We start from the raw sequence: 24,256 nt of genomic DNA, 5'->3' as shown, positions 1-24,256 counted from the left end.
GTGCCTTGCACATAGCAGATGCCCCATTATTTGTAGGATATACTAGACTGTAAAGCATCTGTGGTTTTCTGAATACCAAGATCTTTAGAATTTGGCACCAGACAGAATGAAACACATGCAAATCACAGTGAACTGCAGACACTGCCAGTATGTGAAACAGTATACTGCCACTCTGGAGTAGAAATGTCCCCAAAATAATTAAAAACTTCACGTTGAGGGCTGATATGGAGTTTATTGAATTAGATTTTTCTATTTACAACTGAGGTCACATCTACATACTATTTTTGCTAGTCTACATGGGTCCATTATCCCTAACGAGTTTTAGACTTCTGATGAATGGATTCAATCATACAAAGGCACGCACACTCACACTAATTGTTTCAAAACAGTAGTGCATACATTATACTCCTCCTATAAAGCCAGCTTTGATTAAAAACCACTCATTTCAAAGATCAGTCTCTGATTTTGAAGATGAAAAGATACACACTGTGTGGTTCTAAAATCTATTTTAGCCATTTTGTACAGCTGCTATCTTATCGGACTACAGTATATATATTTTAAAGGACACTGCTGAGGGGCACCACCTGGTGTCAACCTTAACCAGACAGCCGGCTTCCTCCCCTCCCCCCAGAACCTTTGGCCAAGAGTTCTCCATTGTGAGGACTGCAAGGAGCCGATGACACCACAGCAGCACTGCCGTCCCTCCCGGAGGCAACAGGAGCAGGCCATGTCCTGCTTTATCTCTACGCACTATGCAACTTGCAAATGGTTCTGAAACGAGAATGTTGGCATTGAACTTAAAAACTCGGGGGTGTGAAGAGTCAGCGAGAGTGAGAAAGTGGGGGGAGTAGCGGGCATACCTGCCCTGCCCAACTCACCTCCCAATGAGAAGAGCGGCGAGCGTGGGCACATCGGCTACGCGTAGGTCCCGCCCGTGATGAGGAGCTCGTACGCGGGGTCTCGACTCCTTCTGCACAGCACGATGCACGCACACAGCATGCCCAGCAGCTGGAGACCAAAGCAACAGGAAAATGGACTGTGTCTTTCTTGATTGGCAATGGAGCTATTTCAAATTTCAATCATCTCAAATTATCAAAAAGCACTAACAAGGTCAAAGGAGGAATTTCTCATTTTTAAAGGAACTGAGTACTAAACTTTTACCTAGGAACCTGTGGAGCTGCACTCGGCTCTTCTTACCGCCAGCCCCACATCCATCTAGACCAGTGCTGTCCCAGAGAACTTTACACAGTTCCCACAGAACTGTCTGTCTGTACTGGCAAATATGGCGGCCCCTAGCCACACATGGCCACTGAACACTTGAAACGCAGCAATGCAGCTAAGGAGCTGAGTGATTTTCACTTAAAATAATTTAAAAACACAGGTTCTGGGCAGTAAGTCTAGGAGTGGAGTGATCAAGACTGCATGTTTAATGTCTTCTCAGGCATCTAGATTTAGGGAGAAAAGTTTATTACTAACCCACAAAATTCAGTACATGGATAGTGTGACACCAAACACACAGCCAAAAAATGTAGTTTGGAGGTTTTCGTTTCTTTCACCTTTGCTGCTTCTAAAATCCAGGTTTGGTTCTGTGTATCACATGTCTGTTACTTTTTAAAGGTCACTCTTCCTTCATCATTTCTTTTAATAAGCCCTAATCCTCCCATGAGAGCACACGGGAATAGTAACAAAGGCCTGTTGAGTTAGTATGAATAAGCAAGTGGATTAAGCTGGATTAAAGAGAAATGACTCCAGAATTTTTGACCCAGTTCCTCAGAAAATATAAACAGTAACCAAAGGGCTAAATAAGTTAATTTACTGTTCTAACTCCTCACCAACAGTAAGAGGTCTACGGTATTTGATTTAAAAAGAGAGGGCTCTGTACAGAGGGGGTTCTGTCTAATTTCAGCAAATGCTCCCAGTCCACAGACAGACTCAAGTCTGCAGAGGAAGATTAGTGAGGCCCACATGCTGAGGATAAAGGTGCCCTCAGCATGAGCGCCCTGCACATTCAACGGTCCTCACATTAGGCCCTATACCCCGTTCACGGTATGAACTTGCTGTTCAATCCAGCCATTCCATCAGATTAAGCACAAAGCACCTTAAAGACACTTTAAAAGTAGATATTGTTGAAAATTTTCTAAGTATATTAAGCTAATTCCAGACATGTTTAGTATCTAACTCCCAGAGAAATACATTTCTGTTCACTGTACGTCAAAACATTCTTACAGCAGCTATAAAGTCAAACACAATTACGTTCCCAGACAATGCTAAATTGAGCAATAAAAACGCTAAACTCAAGAAATCACTGACTTGCTAGAGGGGAAGAGTCTCCCACCCCCACCCCCACCGCCACCGCCGCAAGTCCTCTCAGCCAGTTAGCTTCTCCTGGAGGAGTCAGCATTCCCAAAATAGATCTGGCGTAAGCTCCATTTCTTTCCTCACTCTTTTACTTCAATTAAGTCACCCTATATTGATTTAAAAACAACTTTCACAAAGCATGATAAAAATCCACTGGAGCTTGGGAGCCAGTCGTTTAAGAACAGCAGCTGCTACACAGTGACTTTTGTTTTCATTTCCAAGGCTGGCCTCCACTGAAATTTCATTCATCACTGAAAGTCTGAAACAATGACTTGGAAATATCACATGAATATTTTAGCTTCCATGTTATTTCTTGCAATGAGAATGGGCTCTTCAATATTCTAGCCATGGGAACTAATGTTCACTTAAGCCCAAATGTAACAGCAGCAACTATACACACTGCACAAACTAATACCAAATACGAGAAAAGTAGGGATTCAAAGAACTGACTACCAAAGCAAAATGTTCTGGGATTGTTTTTTTTTTTTTTGGCAGTGCTGAGGTTGGAACTCAAGGCCTCCTAGCAAGCACTCTACTACCTGAGCCATACCCAGCCCTTTTTGGTTTAGTTATTTATTTCAGATAGGATCTTGTGCTTTTGCTCAGGCTAGCCTTGGACTTGATATTCCTCCCTCTGCCTCCCGCATAGCTGAGATTACAGGTGCAGCCCATGCCGGCTTGTTTTGTGAGACAGGGTCTTGGTGATTATTTGCCTGAGCTGGCTTTGAACCATACTGATCTTATTTCCACCTCCTGGGTAGCTTGGATTATAGGTGAGCCCCACCACCTTCAGCTGTTCTATGGTATGCTATATAGGTATGGGAAAATAGGTATTCTTATACAAAAATAAGAATTCTTTCACTCTGGAAACACCCTTTTCTGAGGTCAGTTTAGAAATGTGTATCAAGATTCATCCATGTATTTATTGCAACCCCTCAGCTTCACGGCTTTTAATTTTTCCTACAGACTATGAATGTACAGAACAGAGGATATTTACTACTTGCATTTTTCTATTAGCAAGACTTATGTAAGTGCCTGTTGAAGTATGCCTGTAACATGGAATACTATGCAGCCATAAAACAAACAAAGCAGATCTCTATCCAAAAGATACCAATTTGTTTTTTAAGAAGAAAAGTACAAAGCCAGGCATGGTAGTGCCTTCAATCCCAGCATTCTGGAGGTGGAGGCAGGAAGATCATGAGTTTAAGGCCAGCCTGGGCTACATAGTGAGTGAGACCCTATCTCAAAAAACAAGCTGGGGATATAGCTCAGCTGTAGAGTGCTTGCTTAGCAGGCACAAGGCCCTGGGCTCCATCCCCAGAACTGTAGGGTAAGAAAAGCAAGGAATAAACTACATGGTTCAATTTATGTAACATTTGCAAACTGAGATCCAGTTATCAGCTGCACGGAGGAAGGAAGACAGTACAGGCACAAACGTTACCCTGTGGGGTTGGGACTAAGTATCTCGGCTGTGGGGACAGACACTGGAAACTACACCAGTCATAAGACTATGCAGAACTGAATACATGCACACAGAAAATGAGAAACCTGACGTCAGCCAGCTGATATCCTGGCTGTGGTTTTGTACTGTGGTTATGCAAAACAGCACTGAGGCCAAGCAATCTCACTGCAGTACTTTACTAGTCCACGTGTCTACCAAGACTTCAATTAAAACAAAAGCAAGGCACAAAGCTGCATCCCACAAGCTACGTGCTTAGAAAAACCTACGTGTGTTTGTGTAAGCACAGACTACTTCTGGAAGGATACATGGAAACCCAGAGCAGTGCTAACCTCCAGAGCAAGGCTCAAGAACTGGGGTCAAGGCTGAGAGGATTACTTTAACCAAATTTTATCATTTTACATCATGTGGAAAATATTTTACCCAAATGGTATTTTCAAGTTAAAAAACAAAAACTTACTTAACCTTGGTGTTATATATATAGTCGAGAATGAAATCCTGTTATTTGTGGCAAAATGGATGGAACTGGAGGACCAGGCAGAGAAGTACTTTGTGAGCACACTTGTATAGTAAATGTGTAAGTACAATGGATCTCAGAAGGGAGGTGTATGGTAGTGGCTACCAGGGGCAAAGACATGCGGGAAGAGGACAGGGGCTGAACAGTGGGTGCTGAAACACGACAAGGTGGAACAAGTGCTATGTTCCCAGCATAGGAGGGTGAATGCAGCATACAACAACTTACTGTGTTCTGTAAAGAACTACAAGACAGGAGTCTGTAGGCTCCAAACACAAAGAAATGATCAATGTTTAAGGACAGAGAAATGCTAATTATTCTGATTTGATCATTATATAATGTACACAAGCACTGAATTATCAGAATGTGTACAATTATGTGTCAACTAGAAATAAGATTTTTAAAAAAAGAAAAACAATTGTCTTTTCTCAAATTACAGAAAGAAATCAGAGCCAATCAAGAATCGGTTTTTCATGTTCCGCTTGAAGTTTTTAAGGATTATTATTATCATTACTATTTTTAAAAATTTTAACAGAGTGTCAGAATTCGGCCAGATGCAGTGGCTCAAGCCTGTAATCTTGGGATCACTGCTGGAGGCCAACCTGGGCAAAAAGTTAATGAGACCCCACCTTAAACAATGGCTGGGTGCAGTACTGTGCGCCTGTCATCCCAGGTACACAGGGAAGCAAATAGGAAGATGCAGTTCAGGATGTCCCAGGCATGAAGTCAGACCCTATCACAAAAATAAAAAGGGCTGGCAGAGTGACTTAAGTGGTAAAGTGCCTGCTTAGCAAATTTGAGCACCCCTGCAAAAAAAAGAAAGTGTTAGAATTAAAGTACCTAAATCTTCACTCTATCTGAGAGGGAGCGGGGACTGACCTAAAGCGCTGTTTACTTATGTATTTAAACTCATTTTAACAAACAGCTGGTGACCAAGAAAGAGCAGCCACAATTTCCTTTCAGATTTGGCAGAGAGACCAGAGAAAAACATCAAGGTCTAGGATGGTCCCTGTTTGCTCTCTATCACTCCAACCTTGAGGACACCAACTTGTGAGACGCCAAAATAGACAGACCATACCACTGACCCCATATTGCCTTTGAAGAGAACCTTGTCCACAGTAGACACCTAAGACCTCAAAAAATCACAATCTACTGTCTCTTATTAAAACTTCAAATATAAAATTCATAACTGGTCACTTAATTTAAGATGGCTACTTGCAAAGAAGCGAAGCATCTTGCTGATTAATAGGTTAACAAGGGTGTAGCAAACTGTAAAAATGTCACTTATGTTCAAAAACTGTTATAAATGTCACTAGTATGTTTCAGGTTTTTCTTTCTTAATCATTTGGTTCTACCCAGACCTAGAGCTATAGTCAGCAAAGCTTGTCTTAAAGCACCATGTAGTAAAGATTTTAGGCTTTCAAACCCAGACAAAGCCAGGCTCTGTTGTAACCACTCTACCCTGCAGTTCATCTGTATTTTATCCAGCTGATATCAACTGCCAGGGCTCATAAAAGAATTTAGAAATTTCATCTTAGAATTTCAGTTCTTAGATTTACAATAGGAGTCAGAGCACAAATGGAGCCAGAGTTCAGTCTTTAGTTTGCCACTATCTGTGTGAAAGTCTTAAGTCATTTTCTCCCCCTAATTTTTGTGGTGAAACAAAGGACTGGGCAATCTCCAAGCATTCCTTCTAGCACTCTTCCTTATGAGGACTGGTGTACAAGCACAAAAGCTCACTGATATTTGAGTTATTTTTGTCTTTGTTCTGGTTTTCTACACCCAAGGCACCAATGTACGTAAAGTAGATTTTGAATACCCAAAGATTAGAACATTTATGGACACTTAACTAAAACATTAGGGAAAATTCTTTTATTATTTCAAATGGATTTTTTTTCCTTAAAAACCTATTTTTTCATTTTCAAAATCACTAGGTTTTGACAAGCAGAAGCTTCATGAGAGCTATGAATCCAGCTAAGCTTTCTTCAACTGAAAAAAATTCAATGTTCACCATTTCTTATCTCCATCAGGGTGATGTTAGCCTGGAACATATATGACGTGCACACTTAAATTAAGAGACTAGTGAAAGTATTTATCCCCCCATGAGGATACTCAACAACAAATGCCTGGCTGCCTACTGAAATGTAGAGAGCTGTGCTGGGTGGGAAAGTGTCTGTCTGAATTATCTTTATGTGGGGGTGAGGGTAAGGGTGTGTGAGTTTTAGGGGAAAGGGAGGCTGGGAGAAGATAAAGGGAGAGGTGATGAAACCAGACGAGGGGCACAGCTCTTCATCAGGCTTTCATGCACAGCCTGTACATTTCGTGAAGACAAGCACCGTGTGCTTTCAAAGTTGTTTTGCTGCATGCTAGTGTGTGTAGCTTTACTATCAAGCATAAAATCAGAGAAGGCACAGACCAGGATGCCACTTGGGAAAGGAGACCATCCTCCTATTCATTATCTTCAGCGAAATGGATGTGTTTGCATAGACAATCAAAATATGAAATACATCCCTGCTGATCACCAGATTACTGCTATGTTGAGCCAAAGTAAATGCTTAGAAGGCCAGAGACCTTTGCAAATACAGAGCTAGGCTCGTTAATGAATCATTTCAGGGCTATTTGAATACCAGCAAAGTAAACAATCACCCGCTTGCCATTTTAAAGGCACTTTCCATTAATATGCCAGCTTCTGTTCAAATATACAAAGAGCAGTCAATCCAAACAACTCATACTTAAACTAACAATTACAATGGCTTTAATCTAACAATTAAAAGATACCTACACTTTCTCCAAAACACATTCTCTAGGCCCGAAGCCTATTTCAAGAACTGAAAGCATATTCTGAGAACTAGATCTGATGGGAAGGAAGATTTTCAAACTACTGTCTAGTCTCAGGTATAAGACTCCGCTATGACATTCTCTAACAGAATCCGTAAGGCATTTATTTTTGTGTACACCTGAGAAACAAGAAATGTGGAGAGCTGTGCTGGGTGGGAAAGTGTCTGTCTGAATTATCTTTATGTGGGGGTGAGGGTAAGGGTGTGTGAGTTTTGGGGAAAGGGAGGCTGGGAGAAGATAAAGGGAGAGGTGATGAAACCATAACCCGCTACTTTGCACAAGCTGTTATTAGGAAAATAAAGAGACTGCTCTCATTATACAACTTGGGAAATCAGGCCCTCTAAGCTACCAACCATAAGCACAGCACACCTGTATATGTGCCAAGTAATGTCAATGACTTCTGGATGATTGTCAGTCTAAAAAACTGAAATCCACAAATACAGAAGAGGCTAGAGCTTTAGTTTTTACTGGGAGGTATTTTAAAGTTGTTTCTTAGAATAAGAGAGTAGTGTCACAGTAGCAGTTCTTGACTTAGATACGTGGCATGAACCTCGGAGGCTGAGGCAGAGGATCACTTGAGACCAGGAGTTCAGGGACAGACGGCCTGGCCAACTGCAAAAAATTTAAGAGGCTGCAGGGTATAGCTTAGTGGTAGAGTGCTTGCCTGGCATGCATGAGGCCCTGAGTTCAATCCTCAGCACCACACAAAGTAAAAATTTTAAAAATTAAAAATAAAACCCTCAAGGACAGGAACTCAAGATCTAGAAGGAGAAAGGGTACATAAAAAGACTAATGTAAAGCTTTCTGCTTCCAAACTGAAATATAGTAGTATGGCTTTTTGTTTTTAACACTTCTGTTAAGTGCTATTAAAATCCCTCCCAAGAACCCACTACAACAACAGTTTGTCTGTATTTTGAACATTCACTCCCTAATCAAAGCAAGAAAATAAGGCAAAGAGTCCCCATCCAGTTCTCTGGGTTTTTACACCATTCTGATCTAGGTCTAGAGAGAAGACGCTGGACACTGGTGACTAGTACTTATCGCTTCTATGGTATCTGAATATACAAAGGTCCACTCAGTGACTAAAACCATTCAGAGTTGACATCAGAACAGTGGCTACCTCTGAGCTCAGCTCCTCAGCTGCTGTGCTCACCTGAATAGCTGCGAAGGCCAGGGCTGCCCAGATAACATGCATCATAATCTCCTGTAGTTTCTTCACAACCAGAGCCTCACACCCCTGTAACACACACAGTAATTTTTGTTACAAGGGCTTTTCAAAGGCAAGAGCTGCAGACTCACAAAAATGAAAGAAACTAAAAGAGGGAAAAAAGATTACATGATTAGAGCAACTTAAAGACATGTAATTAGAGCAAAAGGCAATGCATTCAGAAAATGACGTAGACTAAAAACAAAAGAGCATTAAAGACAAGCAAAGGGGGTAAAGAAGTTCCAGGTAGCAATGAGACAGTGGAAAAAGTTTATCGGGCTGGACTCCAGCCTTGGCCAAGAGACTCACCTCAGCGTAGAGGTCAGAAGGGTTGGCCAGGCTGCCATTACAGCTGCTAGCAGTCTCTCTGCAGCAGCTAAGAGGGACACTCTGGTTTTTGGTTTCTTTGAACCAATCTGTGTTTTCCCAGTCTGAGTAGTTATGGATTCCACAACAGTGCAACTAGAAAAGAGAACAGAACTATTAGTCCTTACAAAATACATATACCCAGGCAGAGCTTCAAAGTTCCACACAATATAGAGCTTAAAATAAGATACTCTAGACTACTGATGTCCAGAACTTTCTGCAGTAAGGGAAATGTTATGTTTGCATGGCCTTAACTTGTAGGCACTAGCCACACAAGGCCAAACTGAACATTTACCAGGTGGCTGAGGAACGAATTTTTAATTTTAACACTCACACTGGCTAGTGGCTCTAGAACCTCTACGTGAAAAGCATATTGCCACAGAGATAAGTTTCTCATGAATGAAAACCTTTGTATCTTACATACTAAACATCTGAGTTAATATTATTTTCAGTGACAGTGCTTAAAATGTTTCATTTGAAATGTCTGGGATTTGCATGAAGATAATAAAGTGAAAACTATGTATAGCTAGTAGATGAAACAAGATAGATAAAATGCTGATAAATTTTGAGGCAGGGTCATGGGTATAAAAATCAATTATGGGTATCAAATCTGCCTTAGTGTGTATTTCAAATTGCCTGTACGTTTATGATTTTTTTCCTTTTACAGTTTTGCCTGTTGTCTTTTCTGATCTTGTCTTCTGAAAGCACGTGGAGACCTACTGTCAGAGACCACCTGGAATTCTACTTTCCTGTGACACACACCTCTCTTCCTTTATCACCTCTCTAGCTAAATTCTTTTGATAACAAAGAGTTTAAGATGCTTCTTACTGGCTTTGACTAGGTTCTGGTGGAATATCTTTTCCAAGACTGAAGACTGGGGGGAAAAGTCTGGGCACTTCAAGTGGTTAATCATAGCTGTGGAGATATATAGCCAAATGCATAGTAATAGTGGAATTGGTTTAATGTTGACCCAATAGTGAGTAGCCTCACAAAAGCTTACCTAGGGTCAGGTGCAATGACTCATGACTATAGCTCCAGCTACTCAGGAGACACAGATCAGGAGGATCACAGTTCAAGACTAGCCTAGGCAAAAAGTTGGCAAGACTCCAACTCAACCAACAATCTGGGCGTGGTGGTACACCTCTGTAATCCCAGCTATATGGGAGGTACAGGTAGATCGATTGCAGTTCAAACCAGCCTTGTAAGACCCTGACTGAAAAATAACTAAAGCAATAAAGGACTAAAGGAGTATGGCTCAAGTGGTAGAGTGCCTGCCTAAAAAGCAAGAGGCCTTGCGTTCAAATTCTAGTACCTAAAAAAAAAAAAAAAAAAACAAAAAAAACCAACTCACCTGTCTCTGTACATAATCAATTGCTCGGCTGGCAGCATCAGGATTGGTTCCATTGTAGGTCTTATACACTTTCTGAATGCTGCGGTCAACCTCTTTTTCCACCTGAATTAAATCAAAGAGTTTAGTCCCTCAAAGATACTGTTAAAAGTAACACTGTCAAGGTTCCAGCTAAAATACCTAAATGGCACGTTTCCAAGTTGCCAGAATTCTTCAGGAATTTTCTCCCTTCCTGCCTCCATAGATTCAGACTGACTGGCAGACAAAAGTGTGGTCATGTTGTATTACATGACTGCATTCAATGAGAAGCTGGGCGCGAGAGCAGTCTGAGCGTGTACTCAAGGGGGAGAGAGCAAGTGAGCATCAGGCCAAAGGCCCAAAATTACATGTGGACGTCTTCATTTTTCAAGTTTTCAACGTGTTCGCAGAAGACCTACTGACTCTCCTTCCATAAGAGACATAAAAATAAAACAACTAAGACATTTTTTAGGACCAACACTCTTCTGTTTTACTTACTCAATGTTTAGTCTTGGCAAATACGCTGAAGTAATTATTCCTTAGAAGTGACACTTCTATGAAAAGCTGCTGCCCCATGGATGTCAAAGGAAAGGCAGGAGCACTCTCCATGACTCCCTGCTGCCGACTACAAACGTGACGTGTGAGCCCTAAGTTTGCTGGCCAGCTTCTCCTACCCCTCTCCAGACTGATTAGACCTATTCAGTGACTATCACCCTGATGGACAAGACTGTAAAACTGGAAACAGACCGTAGAGAGGGACACAATCCATCCCACTTTTTTGGGACACGTTGCATAGTACACTTCCCCATCATGCCTTCCTTCTGTTTCAATGGAACTTGGCATATCACACCTTAATTATAACTGTAAACTACAATGGCAATGATTCTATTGTATCTTTATCAGGGCTCTAAAATAATACCAAAATTAATTAATTAAAGAGGCTGCTTAGCCTTAACTGGTAGTATACTTTTGCAGAAAATAAAAGCAAGCTAGATAGAAAAGAAAGAAAGGGGAAAGGAAGAGGAAAGGGCAGGAAGGACGTGCTCATGACTGCTGCCTCATGTTCTCAGTAGGCAGGAGCATCTGTTCTTCGAGGAAGGCAGGATTAAACTCCAAACTTCTTTTTCTATGCCCAGAACCAAGGTACTTTTAAAGCAGCAATGGAAAGTAAAATCCTCAGAAAATTTGTAATTCTACCCCCTTCATAATACAGGGACTCCATGGGCTAATGAAATTTGAGCAAGCTTCTTAGCTGATCAACTCTCCATTCGAAGTTTGTTGAGATAATTTAAAGAAAATAAAATACCTGGAGTCAAGAACATTAGAATTTACCCTCTGCTCTATTAAATGAGAGAAGTCTAAATAGGCAAATAACAGATGATGGGAGTTAAAGCAGTAGCTTGACTGAAATGGGCAAAAGAAAATGGTGACTAATAAACTGAACGACTACTTCACCGAAAAGCGTGAATCACCTTTGAAAGTGTGACGTGAGTCCTAGCAGACAACATACCTTCGCTCTGTAAACATACCCCAAAACCACCACGACGACTTCTGTGACGAAAACCAAGAGCAGGATGATGACAAACTGTACGGAAACAAATGTCAAAGATTAAGTATGCAGGAAAAAACAGCTCTAAATGCTCTCTTCACATAAAGCCATCATCAAAGACAACGGCTGGAAGTCTACGGCAAGTTCCAGGTCTGAGGGCAGAGGAGATTCACGCTCCAACTCAACAGATGACTGTTCCTGGACATTTGGACACACTGCACCTACCGTGGCGAGTCCACACCGACTCTCCCTGATGGTAGCACAGCAGCCAATGAGCCCAATGATGAAAAGGAGGGCGCCCACAGCTATGATCACCACGGCAGGGATGAGCGTGTACACATCTTCAAAGAAGTGGTCATAGTCATCGTAAGTGATGAAGACGTAGGCCCCCACATAACAGAGGATGCCCGCTGCCCCCTGCAGAAAACAAGGTTGAGAAACAGCTGTCAGGAGGCTTAGTGTAGGCTTTCAGTAAAGTTGGAAAGTTTTCCAAATTTCACCTCCTTTTCAGTAATTGATGGTTCAGGTAAGATCGAGAAACCACGAACAGACAACACTGATAGCAAACACACATGTGCATACACACACAGCCACACTAAAGGGTTATGCAGACTTCAACTACACGTCCAGTACAGATCAGCGAGGGGTGGGGGCGTTAAGTACACTTTTGCTCACTGTAGCTGCAGCCTACAATTGGGGAATTGAGGTTAAAGTGACAGAGCTAACTAAGGATTTGAACCCAGACAATCTCATCCAGAATGTGCACTTCTAATCAATCTACTCCCCTGCATAACATAACAACTAGTAAGCATGACGCCCATTTCCAAAAAAGTGTTGCTGCCCTAGAGACTTGAAATGTCTAGAAAAGCCAGGGGACTCAGCCACTGAAGAACACGACAAGCCCTTGTAGGTCTGGTTGTGTTCTTCAGCATGGCGCTCCTCAAGCCTCAGTGTGGACAGGAATCGCCCAGGGTTCTGGCCTAGCCGACCTGGTGTGGGCCTGAGACTCTACTGGGAACCAAGTGGTATAGCGCCTAAGAGAAAGGGAGTGCAAAGTCTTGTTCCAGCTGCCGCTCCAGGCCCCCTCTCCAAGTGCAGTTTTACATGCGTTCTCCTCTGTCACTGTCAGTTTTGCCATCGTCAGGTGCCAGCGATGAGCTGACAGCTCAATGCCACTTGCTCATACAGGAATGAGCAAATAAGTTGTCAGGCTGTGTTAAAACACTTGGCTTAATGAGTTATTATTTGTAGAACTTTTGCAGGAATACAATTATTTCCCCATCCTTTAAATTTAACATAGAAATCATCTTCAAAATAACAAACAGCCTCCACAGTTACAGTGGACCTCTCAATCGCTCCTGTGAATCTAAAGCTCAGCTTGCTTAACCTGTGGGTGGGGCTCGGTAAGCGTGGGCATGAGCAGGGCGTTTTCTTGTTGTAGGCCATCAGAGTCACTGGCAGCCATGGATGAAAAGGAGTGTTTTCAAACACAAACACACACACACACACACACACACACACACACACACACACACACACATGCATTTTAAAATGAGAAAAACAAGGGAGGCAACCTTAAAAACTTAATTCCACTCCTCTGGCTTCCAAGAGGCCCTACTGCGGTTTTTCTCTGACTTCCCTAGCTCCCTAGCTGCTCACTCCCTCATTCTCTTCATGGATTCTTCTTTACCAGACCTGTTTTGTTGTTTGGTTTTGGTGGGAATGGGGTTTGAACTTAGGGATTCATGCTTGCAAAGCAGGCAGGTACTCATAAAGCAGGCGTTTTACAGCTTGAGCCACACCCCAGTCCTCTTCACCAGACTCTGAAATGCTTAAAATGAGTATGAAGCAAATAGTTTGTTTGTCCCTGCTTTTCAGCCTCAGGTCCACTACTCCTCAGCCACCTTCAACAACTCAAGACTGTTACACCCAAATGTACCACGTATTCTCTCACTTGTTTGTTTGTGGTGCTTGGGATTAAACCCAGGGCCTAAAGAATACAAGACAAGGGCTTGCCCACTGAGCTACACCTCCAGCCCACATTCTCTCATTTTTTACCTCTGCTCTCCTCTCTGGAATGCTCTCACTCCTTAGGATGCAGCTTAAATGTCACCTCTTCCTCATGGAAGCCATTCTTGACTATTTTAGCAGACTGGGTGCCCTTGATCCATTCACATCCACCCTGCACACTCTGAGCACTGATTTATATATATTACATATAAACATGCCTGCTGGGCACAGATTGTGGCCTCTACCCTTCACCCTGTATCACCATTCATCACCAAGAACAGTGTTTGTCACACAGCAGGTGTCAGTCCACATTTACTGAGTACTGAAACCACCCTCCCATCCCTACAGGCTTTACTTTGTATCTGCCTTCTCTTCATTTCAAGGTTTATAGTTTTCAATTCGTATCTATACAAACATGACTTGGCAACTAATCCCATTTACTGAATTCTGATGGCCACCACATCTGGAGTGCATTAGCTTGTAAGAGGTGCTCTGTCATAAAAATAAATGCTGTACTATGGCAACCCTGCCTGTTGCCAGGTCCTCAGAGTTCGCGTATGCATTTGAATTGGGGGCGTGGTATTATGGGCTGGCACACACACACACACACACACACACACACACACGAAGGGAAAAGAGAAGCATCAGTTTAACAGTCTGGGTGTGTTTATTACAGAAGTATGTGGCCTCTACAGTAAGAGTCCTTTTACTAAAATACCGCTTTTTCTTGATTACAAATGTGTTGTATGTTCACGCACATTAGCATCCTTTGCTAAAGTAAGTAAATCAGTGCTCAAGATGAAATAAGAATGGGTCAAATTGTGCCCAGTCTGTTTCACTAATCATCTTTCTATTCTTCAGGTCATTAGCTTCTTTTCTTACTCAAAAAGCAGTATTTCTTTAAAAGTCTTAAATTAAAATGAATTCCATTTTGGAGGCTTCTACTAAAGGAAGTTAATTTTGGCATTTTTTGTTTTTGCAGTACTGGGGATTGAACCCAGGACTTTAGGCTTGGTAGGCAAGTGCTCTCCACTGGAGCTACATCCCCAGTACTTTGTTTTTTGAGGTGGGATCTTGCTTGCTGCCCATGCTGCCCCAAAATCCTGGGCTCAAGCGATTCTTCTGCTGCAGCCTCCCGAGTTTTCCTGGAACTAAAGACACGTGCCAATGGCCAGCAAGTAAATGAGTTTTAGCCTCCATAAATCTGAGTAAGATGAAAGTGGAGGACATGCTTACTCCACAACTCATCTGAAGCACAGGACACTGAAGAATTACTTGCATTCTAGATGTAAAATGATGAGCTTTCAGTCTAAAGAGATTCCTATAAACTCACACTTGGGGCTGCTTAGGAATGAGCCAAGTGCAATGCTTCCTGTGCTGCCCCTCCACCCTGATTGAGGCACTCCCCTGAAATACAACTGCCAAGAAGATAGGAAAACGACCCACAGATCCAATCAGACTTAGGACAAATGAAACGAAGGTGGACAGGAGCTGCCACCTGTAAAACTGCCTGTCCTCGTCTAATAGACCCTAAGCAGCTTCTTGTCCCAGGCTGCAAACCAGTCAACATTCCATTCACACAGCAGAAAAGAGAACAGTACTCTAATTAGACACCATATAGTTGGAAGCAACAAGCAGTTGTACAACACACCAAAGCGGAAACTACTGATTGCTGATGTGAGACTACACAAATCAAATTACTTGTGAACGGAGTCGGTATTTTCTAAATTGAAGACTACTTCAAGATTTTCTTTTTAGTGAAATCTGTATCCGTGCTTGTATCTTCAGTTGTATAATATTTACAAGTAGACACATTACTTTGAAAATACAGAGGTATCCTAACAATAGCGGAAGACTTAAAAACAGCTACAAGCATCCGCCCATCAGCATGAAGGGCATCCAAAAGAACAGGGGAAACTGCTATTCGTATGGTCGGTGGAGGGGAGGGTGTAAGTAATTCCTTTGCAGTCACTCAGATTTGTAATGTAGGCCTTTGACTATGATTAGAACGGCTACATGAAAGTGAGCTTGGCTAAACCCTCCGCTGGAAGGGCGATGATGGGACTGGAACCCATCAAAGGGTCTGAGCTTTGCCAACAAAGCAGCTGCAGAGAAGGGGGCGGGGGAGGGACAGCGGGCGAGGGCATGACATGCAGAACTTGAAACAGCTGAGAAAATCTGAGCGGGTAAGGAGGATATGTGCCAAGACAGTATTCTAAAAATATCCCTCCTTTTCACAAAGAAACCAAAGCGTTTAGGGGAAGGGCTAAGGTCTGAAACTACAGATAGACTATCTTCCTCTTTACCTTTTAATACGCCCATGCTCAAATTAACTCACGGAATTTTTCCCAGCCCACGCTGTTGCTCTAAAAAATAAGACTATTTTTATGAGTTCCAAAAGTATTTTAGCCTTTTTCTTCATACATGCAAACATGAAAACTCTTAAAGTAAGAAATTTTCTTCTTACATAAGACTGCTTTTTTTGATGTTTATAAATTAGTTTGGTGTGTGTGAGGGAAGTGGTGGTAAATCAGATCTCTATGAAAGAAAACAGAGCCGATGAAATGCTAAACCCCCCACAACTACTGAATTCCTTCACTCTCATCAAACACAGTAACTGGAATGTGGCAATATTAAAACCCAAACAGACTTGTTACAAACTGGGGGATGAAATGATCCCACAGACATTTGGGTGAAGATGAAGGGAAGAAAAACAAAAGGGACAGGAGATTAGAACTGGGCAGAATCAGGACATCTTAAAGACCTAGGGCCGCCCGGGCTTCATTTGCCTGAAGACCCAGTGTCTGAGCAGCTCCTGCTTGCCTGCATCAACTCCTTCGGAGTGACTTTTGCCTCAGCGAATCAATTGGTAAAGCAGAAGTGATATGAATTTGGAAAGGAAAGAATAGTGGAAAAGAGAAAGACTGGGGAAAAACTGCCATGCACCCTAGACTTTATAAAAAGCATATTTTCCAAGAGGAGGGAAATAAAAAAGTCTACCACGTGAACACATCATTTAACATTCCATTCTGAGTTTCCTGTACAGTCCTTATACACCTCTACTTCTCCCCTACAAGGAATTGTTGGTAATTATATACGGTGCATTTCTGAAAGCGTCCCAAAACTTCACCCTTGTGCCATTACAGGTCTCTTCTATCCTTGAGCATTCTACTTTAACACTGCCGAGGCCCTGTTTCAATCTGACTTACTCTGATAAAACTGATCACTAACCACAATCACTTCTTCACTAAGTCCACTGCCTGCACTTCATTTACTCTTACCAGCTTTCCAGAAAAAAAGGACTATTCCAAAGACTTTTAATCCTCTTTCAGAAACGAAGGCTACTCTACCAAAAAATTCTGAAGGCATTAAAATAATGACAACATTTTCTACTTAACAAACTGGTCAATTATAAAGCCAAGCAGTATTCAGAGACACGTGAGGATAGACAGAAGGGTCTCAGACTGGAAGGAGTATAAGTTAGTACAAAATTGGAAAGTGAGTTGGTAACATGTATCATCAGCCTCAGCTTTTATGCTTTTATACCCACTAATTCCACTTCTAGGACTCTATCCTGAAGTAACCTCAGAAGGAAACAAAGACTTGTTGTATAGAGGGCAGGTCATCACAGCGCAACAAAATTATAATAGCAAAAACAAAATGTCTGAGACAAAGGTACACTTGTATTATAGCCCTGAAATATTTTGTTAAAATATAACTTAAAGATATGCTTTGTGGTGTGTTAAGGGAAAAACACACATGTATCACAAAGCCATTTTAAAAACAAACCAAGAGCTGGAGGCATGGCCCAAGCAATACAGTGCCTGCCTAACAAGAACAAAGCAATTCAAACCACAGCACTGCCCCCCCACACACCAAAAAAACAAAAAACAAAATGTTACTAGTGGTTGTCTCTGGGAGGTGGAATTATGAGTGATTTCAGCTATTTTTAACACATTTTAATATTTTCCTAAATTGCACATATATATAAAACTTATGCAATTGGAAAAGTAAATATTTAAAATGTTTGAAATTAAGACTTCACTGTTTTTTCAAACAAATGAATTCCTAGCTCTGTCCGTAAGCACCTCCATAAAACAAGCATCTCTGCATCCCAAATCAGAGGTGCCTCTGTCCACCTCGCGTCACTTTTCTTGGGTCTGTCTGTGACTCCTTCTTCAGATGTATTCTGACTCTAACACAATTCTCATTCTTTCAGTACACATTGTCTTTTTTCATAAATGTCAACAGAGACAAATTTTTTAAATCCTGCTTAGACTCAAGTGTGAAGTTTTGACAGTACAACACTTTTGCCATGAATATCACTGTCATTATGGAAGACGCATTTTAATTCTTTTAAACTGCTATTACTTTGATGATATTCCAAAGGTCAAGATGTTCAGTTTTGCTCCATTTTCACTTTTTATAACCATTGTTTATCCAGTTTAACAAAGTTGTTCTATTTAACCCAATTTATAGTTGAAAGACCCAAAATTTCAGGTGGCAAGGAAACTGGAGATCAACCAATTGCCATAGCCAAATTATTGGAACTGCATGGAAATCAGCTATTTCCAGACGTGGAGGGCTGCAGGAGAAACGCATGGAAGTTAAGCATGCACTTTCTTAAGACCCTCTGTTGACCCATTCTTCTATAAGTAAACAGCCAGGAGCCTGAAGTGCTTCAGTTTTGCCTATCAGCGTCTGTTCATGCTTGGGTTGTTTAATCAGTAACAGCAACAATGTGAGTCAACATTTACTACAGACTCCTTCCAGCAGATTAAAACCAGGATGCAAATACAAGTAACTTTTATCTACTGGCTCTGCCAAACTACTGAACAGAAGGAAGGCGGTAAAGAGAGAAGAAATGGTAAGTCTTCTTAAGGAAGATTTAAGATCCTTTGTGAGTATGATGGTGGTATACCCAAAAATTAAATGATGAGTCTGCTCCTCCTCCATTAGCTGTCAAACAGCAGGGACAATGTGTTTTTACACCTATTTTTTAGTAACAGGCAGAGAAGATACTGTATAGCCATTTGCTGATGGAATGGTTCTTACGGAATACCTCCTGCTTAGTGACAAGTACAAATTTTATGAAATAAATTCTCTGCAAAAAAAAAAATCCCTAACCAGAGCAGGGTGCTGTGGCTCACACTTGTAATCCTAGCTATTTGGGAGGCATAGATCAGGAGGATCAAAGTTTGAGGTCAGCCAGGCAAGGTGAAAATACACAACACAAAAAAGTGATCAGAGTAGCTCAAGTGGAAGAACACCTACCTAGCAAGTGTGAGACCCCGAGTTCAAACCCCAGTACCACCAAAAATACCCCTAACCAGAACTGGATTTTATGGCATAAGATTCACTGAACTATTTCAAAGAATGAGAACCATCCCAGAAAGCTAATAAACTGCCATCAAAGAGCTCCCTCATGATGCTTCCAGGGCCTGCAGGATTACTCAGAGCCACGAGCCCTGGGTCAGCAGACAGATGACCAAGAACGCAGTGAGACTGGAAAAACCAACTAAGAAATGTACTTCCAGTTTATGCCGTGATTTGCCTCCTGACAAAGTTAGCTTTTCTCGTAGTGAACTGGAAACTTGTTGAAGAATGTTAGCTGAAGGTGTGTTCCAATGACACAGCCTCCATAAGAACAGTCCCAGGAAGTAGAAGACGAGTAGAGAACAACTTCCACGACAGAAAAGCATCAGACGAGCAACTCGAACACGCAGCGTGCGCTTTAGATAACACAACCAATGCACAGACAGGTTTGCGCGCTAAGAACACTAAGTTATTTCACCGTGATAGTTTTTACACAAAAGCATGCAGGTACACGCTTGCTCTTGGTGATGTGAATACACCAAGTACATCCTTGCCTTAGTGGCTACAGTCTGTCCCTTCAGTCCTCATCCCCCACCTCACAACTCACCCCCAAGCTGCATTCTTCTTTGACTCCACATTAAATTTCACCCCTCACAGACGTCTTCTCTGCTAGCTAAAGAGCCACTAGATCACTGTCACATCCCCTAGGTTTAATTCTCTGCATAACATATCACTACCTGTTTTGGGGTTGTTTCTTTTGGGGTTATTTTCTTCTTCTTTTGTGGTACTGGAGACTGAACCTCTTGCTGTACTACTTGAGCCATGTCCCCAGCCTTCTTTGTTTGTTCTTGAGATAATCCCTACTAACTTTGTCCAGGCTGGCCTTGAACTCTTGATCTCCCAGCCTCAGCCTCCAGAGTGGCTGGGATTACAGATGTGTACCATACTGCCCAGCTTTTTCTTTATTTTTAATTGCCTGTCTTGCTCCACTTGAAAGTTCTGCAAGAATTGGGAAAAAAGTAGGCGCTCAAACATTCATGTTATATTTGTTTAGCAAAACAATTTTCCTTATGATATACATTCACACAGGAAAATATGACAAGTTTTTAAGGCAGGATAAACTTTAATAGTTTTATATGGCTTCCAACTCCAATTTGTACACACTCATACGTGTGATTAGTGAAGGTTCACACTCCAAAACTGCCCTGATGGTACTGCCCCACTCACAGCTGTCTTAGTGGTATATCACCTCTCATAACAGATGAAACACAACAGCCTGAACAGACACGTGGGATTATAAACTCTACAACCATGAACCCAGTTTTCGCTAAAAGCTCTATTGCCTAAGATAAATATGCAAAGTAAGTATTGGCCACCTGGGTTTTTCTAATAGCGTGGAGAAAGTAAAGGTGATCTGTAAACCATGGGATGTGATCACGTACCTAATTAACTTATCAGCATAAAGACATCTTAGGAAGTACTGATTTCAACTTGAGTCTGATGAGGCCTCCTGGGTGAGATCAAATGGCCTACCAAATTAAGACTCCTGTCTGACCTCGTACAAAGGGCAGCCTGTAGAGAAGGCTGACAGCCTTCAAAACTGAGTCACTTACCTCCAACACTCCTAACCTTCTGTAACAAATGATCACGAGTCTAGCACTAATATACTTGAAGCTACACTGCATGTAAGAACAAACAGGTCTACCCTGTACCTCCTCCCATGTGTGCAGCACATCTTTCAAGAAACAGCCTTACTATTCCAGCGTTTGATGAAGAACTCTACCATTAAGACAATTTTCAGAATTTTAGGAATGACTGTATCTCTTAAACACTTAGGTGTCCAAAAGTCCACCAAATCAACCCTAACAATTGTGGCTGCCAGGTTATTTAGAGCCCAAGTCTTTCCGGTATGTATCTGTTTCCATATCACAGCTCAGTAAACAAACTGCCAAAGGAACCAGGCTATCAAGATCCTAGAAGGTCTAAGTAGGGATCTTGCCAAAACAATTAAAACTTTATCAAGAATCCGTCACTAGCACTGGTAGTAAGGAGCCAGTAAAATGGGAGTAACTGAAGCTGCCCATAGCAGACTTTGGCTATGCTGCTAGGCTCCCAGGTTGGGATGTTTGCTCTTCCACTTAACCCATCTCTAGGCAGTAAAAGGAGGAGGGGCCGCTATAGAATACCCTTGTTAGACATGCGGAGTGCATTACGCACTCCCAGAAAGAAGTGACATTTTTTAAAAATGTACTTCCTCTTTTAGGGCCTAATTTTTAAACAGATGAGTTGATTGGTGCAGTTTAAGTGCTGGTACAGTTTCTCAGCAATGTTAAGTCAGTATGTTTTTAGTGCCCAAGACAATCAAGTTCCTCTCCCTTTCCAAATATTTTTTTTTTTAATTATTGTTGAACCCTACAGCACCCGGTATTCCCTGGCAGTCTCCCATCCAAGTAGTAACCAGGCCCAACACTGCTTAGCTTCCGAGATCAGACAAGATCTGGGTGGCATGGCCGTAGACTCCAAATCTTTTGAACTCACTCCTTGCTCTAACACCATAGGCTCTGGAGTACAGGACAAGAGTTCGTGGTAGAGCCTGGGTTTGAACCTGGGGTGTGCTACTTTAACTCAGGCAACCTTGATGCCTTTATCTGTAAAACAGCATGATACCTCTCCTGCCAGACTGCTCCCCATGTAAAACTCTTCTGGCAGTGACTTAGTGTTGAGTAAGGGCTAACATTTATCTCCAGCACCATCAGACTTCATTGATTTGTCCATAAACTAACAATTTGTCAGGAGACACACCTAACACTTCTATGCCACAATTTTTTTTCCCTGAATGTCTGAACTTCCTGATCACAGCCCACAAAAGTTTTACTATCCTACTAACTCAGATAAAGGATATTTTTACTAAACAGTATGACCAGTCTTGGAAATACCTCACTCTGAAGCTCTGAAGTTCAATAATATAACCTTCTTCAGGTGTTAGGACATACACTCACACAATTTCCGAAGGTTTATTAGAGTAAAGGAAAATTTGATTAAAGAAAATAGTTCCTGAATTTCCAATGTTTTGTCACATTAACAACACACCCAGTATCTGACCTTTAAGTGCCTAGAAGTCACCTAATACAGTCTTCAAAACCAAACAGTTATGCTCATAAATTCACAAAGAACTGTGATGGGTACAAAGCCAAGTTACTATCTCATAAGTACCTTATCATCTAACAAAGTGTTTCTCACCTGGGGAGCAGTGAAAATTATTTTTCCTTTTCTTTTCCCTTGGGTGGTACTGGGGTTTGAACTCAGGGTCTATCACTTACTAAACAGGTGCCCTACCATTTGAGCCACTCTGCCAGCCCTTTATGCATTGACTGTTTTTGAGACAGGGTCTCCCTTTATGGCCAGGCAGCCTGGACTGTGATACTATGTGTGCTTCCCCTTGTAGCTGGGAAGATAAGCATGAGCCACCACACATCCACCTATTCATTGAGATGGGGTCTGGAGAGCTTTTTGCTCAGGCTGGCCTGGAAAGGCCATCTCCCTGATCTCTGCCTCCCCAGTAGCTAGGATTACAGGCATGAGTCACTTTCATGCTACAGCCATCCCAATATGAAAGGCTTCATATTCATTTGAATGAATTCTTTGTTAGGAGACAAGAGGAGTTAAGGAAAGGATTCTTTCCAGAACATGTGTGCATATTTGTGGGAGGCGGGAGCTGAATGGAGAAAGTGAGGATGGGGAAATGGTTACACAGAAGTGTAGCTAGTGGGAAAGTTCAAGGAAAGTCTTGGGGACTGGACATAGACTGTCCAGGCCAAGCAACTGCTTATGACAAAGCTGTGAAGGAGGAAAGGTGACTTGGGACCACACTGAGGGCATCCTGGGTCCCAAACCATCCGACTTCAGATGCAACATTTTACTTCAAGTAGCCTGATTCTTATTCTACTGCTAAAGCACTTTTGTGTTGTTTTTCAATAATACAAAACAATGAGACGAAGGGCAGGTTTAAAAAAAAAAAAAAAAAGCTATCTGGGTGCAAGGTCCAGAAGCGAAGGGTGGAGACCCTGATAGGAACAGGTTATTATCAAAGTCCCTGGGGGAGGTAAGGCCAGCCATGAGCTGAGATGGGACAGTTATAAACACTGCTTCCTCTGAGAGCGGGTCCAAAGCCATCTACCCCCAGGGAAGTGAATTCATCATTTCAAGATCGGAAGACATCTGAATCATATTTGACTCAGGTTTATACCCACAGGCGACCCATCCCCGCGACCAAAGCAAACACGCCCATTTTCTTGTCTTCCCAAGTTGAAACGGCTCAGGTTTTTTGTTGTTTTTTTTGGCGAGGTGGGCGGCAGCCAATCGGCCCCCCTTACACAAAAGGCCCCCCGCACATCTGCACCGTGCGCCCGGGCCCTTCACTGGCTCTGGGGGGAGGGGGCTGGCAAAGAAAGCAGTTGCGGGGGAGGAGCCCCATTCCGGGCCTCTGGTGTTGAAGCAGTCTGCAAGGCGAGCTCCCGGCCCAGCAGGCTTCGGGACGCCGAGCCCGGCCCCGAGCCAGCGAGGTCTGGCGTCCGGCCGAGCGCGGAGGCCGTACGCAGCCCCGGGGCCCCTCTGCCGCCCTCCTCGCTGGCCCGCGACGGACCCGGGAAACGGCCTCCGGGCCGGACCTCGGCCGCGGGGACCCCCCCAGGGCCACGGCCTCCCCCGCACCGCGCCCACCGGCCCCACTCACCCAGAAGATGAGGTTCAGGAAGACCAGCACGGTCTTGGAGGACGTGATGCCGCACTGGCCCATGGCGCTGGCCACTGAGCGAGGCGGCAATGGCGGCGGCCCCTCCCCGCGGACCCCCACGCCGTCGCGCCGTCGACCCCAGCAAGCGCCTCGCCGTTCTGCGCAGCCGCCGCAGGCCTAGGTGCCGTTCCTTAGCAACCAAGGCCCGCCCCCCGCGGCTTGACAGCCGCTCCAGCCAATTATTACTGCGGACGCGGCTGCGAGGCCTCTCCTCTTAAAGGAGCCAAGAGCTCAGCGCTTATTCTTGGCCTCTGGCCGCCCTTGGTGCGCAGATTCCTCTTTGGGGGAAGTTCTGATGGACAGATCCACTCACCTCCTGTTAAGTTACTTTTATTACTAGCCTTGGAGATGATTCGGCGCCCACAGAGCGCTGTCTTTCCACCCAGTCCTTTCTCCCCGAGCAAGGTCGGAGACACAACTCTTTCCTACCCCACATACCTAGGCAGCTCTGTGTGGGAACAGTGCAATGAACATCCGCGCA

General features: G+C 43.0%; 1 protein-coding gene across 1 annotated transcript; it reads right to left on the bottom strand.

Annotated features, from left to right (window-relative positions):
• Positions 1-212: 212 nt before the first annotated feature.
• Tspan3 (tetraspanin 3) lies at positions 213-23,890 on the bottom strand. Its single transcript, XM_020180996.2, has 8 exons — positions 23,716-23,890; positions 11,883-12,074; positions 11,619-11,693; positions 10,094-10,195; positions 8,686-8,838; positions 8,323-8,406; positions 879-1,008; positions 213-771 (listed from the first exon to the last, which is right to left on the bottom strand). The coding sequence occupies exons 1-7, from the start codon at positions 23,776-23,778 to the stop codon at positions 916-918; spliced, it is 762 nt and encodes a 253-aa protein (XP_020036585.1). The 5' UTR covers positions 23,779-23,890; the 3' UTR covers positions 213-771; positions 879-915.
• Positions 23,891-24,256: the final 366 nt, after the last annotated feature.

Source organism: Castor canadensis, chromosome 19 (assembly GCF_047511655.1).
Source record: "Castor canadensis chromosome 19, mCasCan1.hap1v2, whole genome shotgun sequence".
NCBI lineage: Eukaryota > Metazoa > Chordata > Mammalia > Rodentia > Castoridae > Castor > Castor canadensis.
This window is presented reverse-complemented; position numbering and strand designations above follow the sequence as displayed.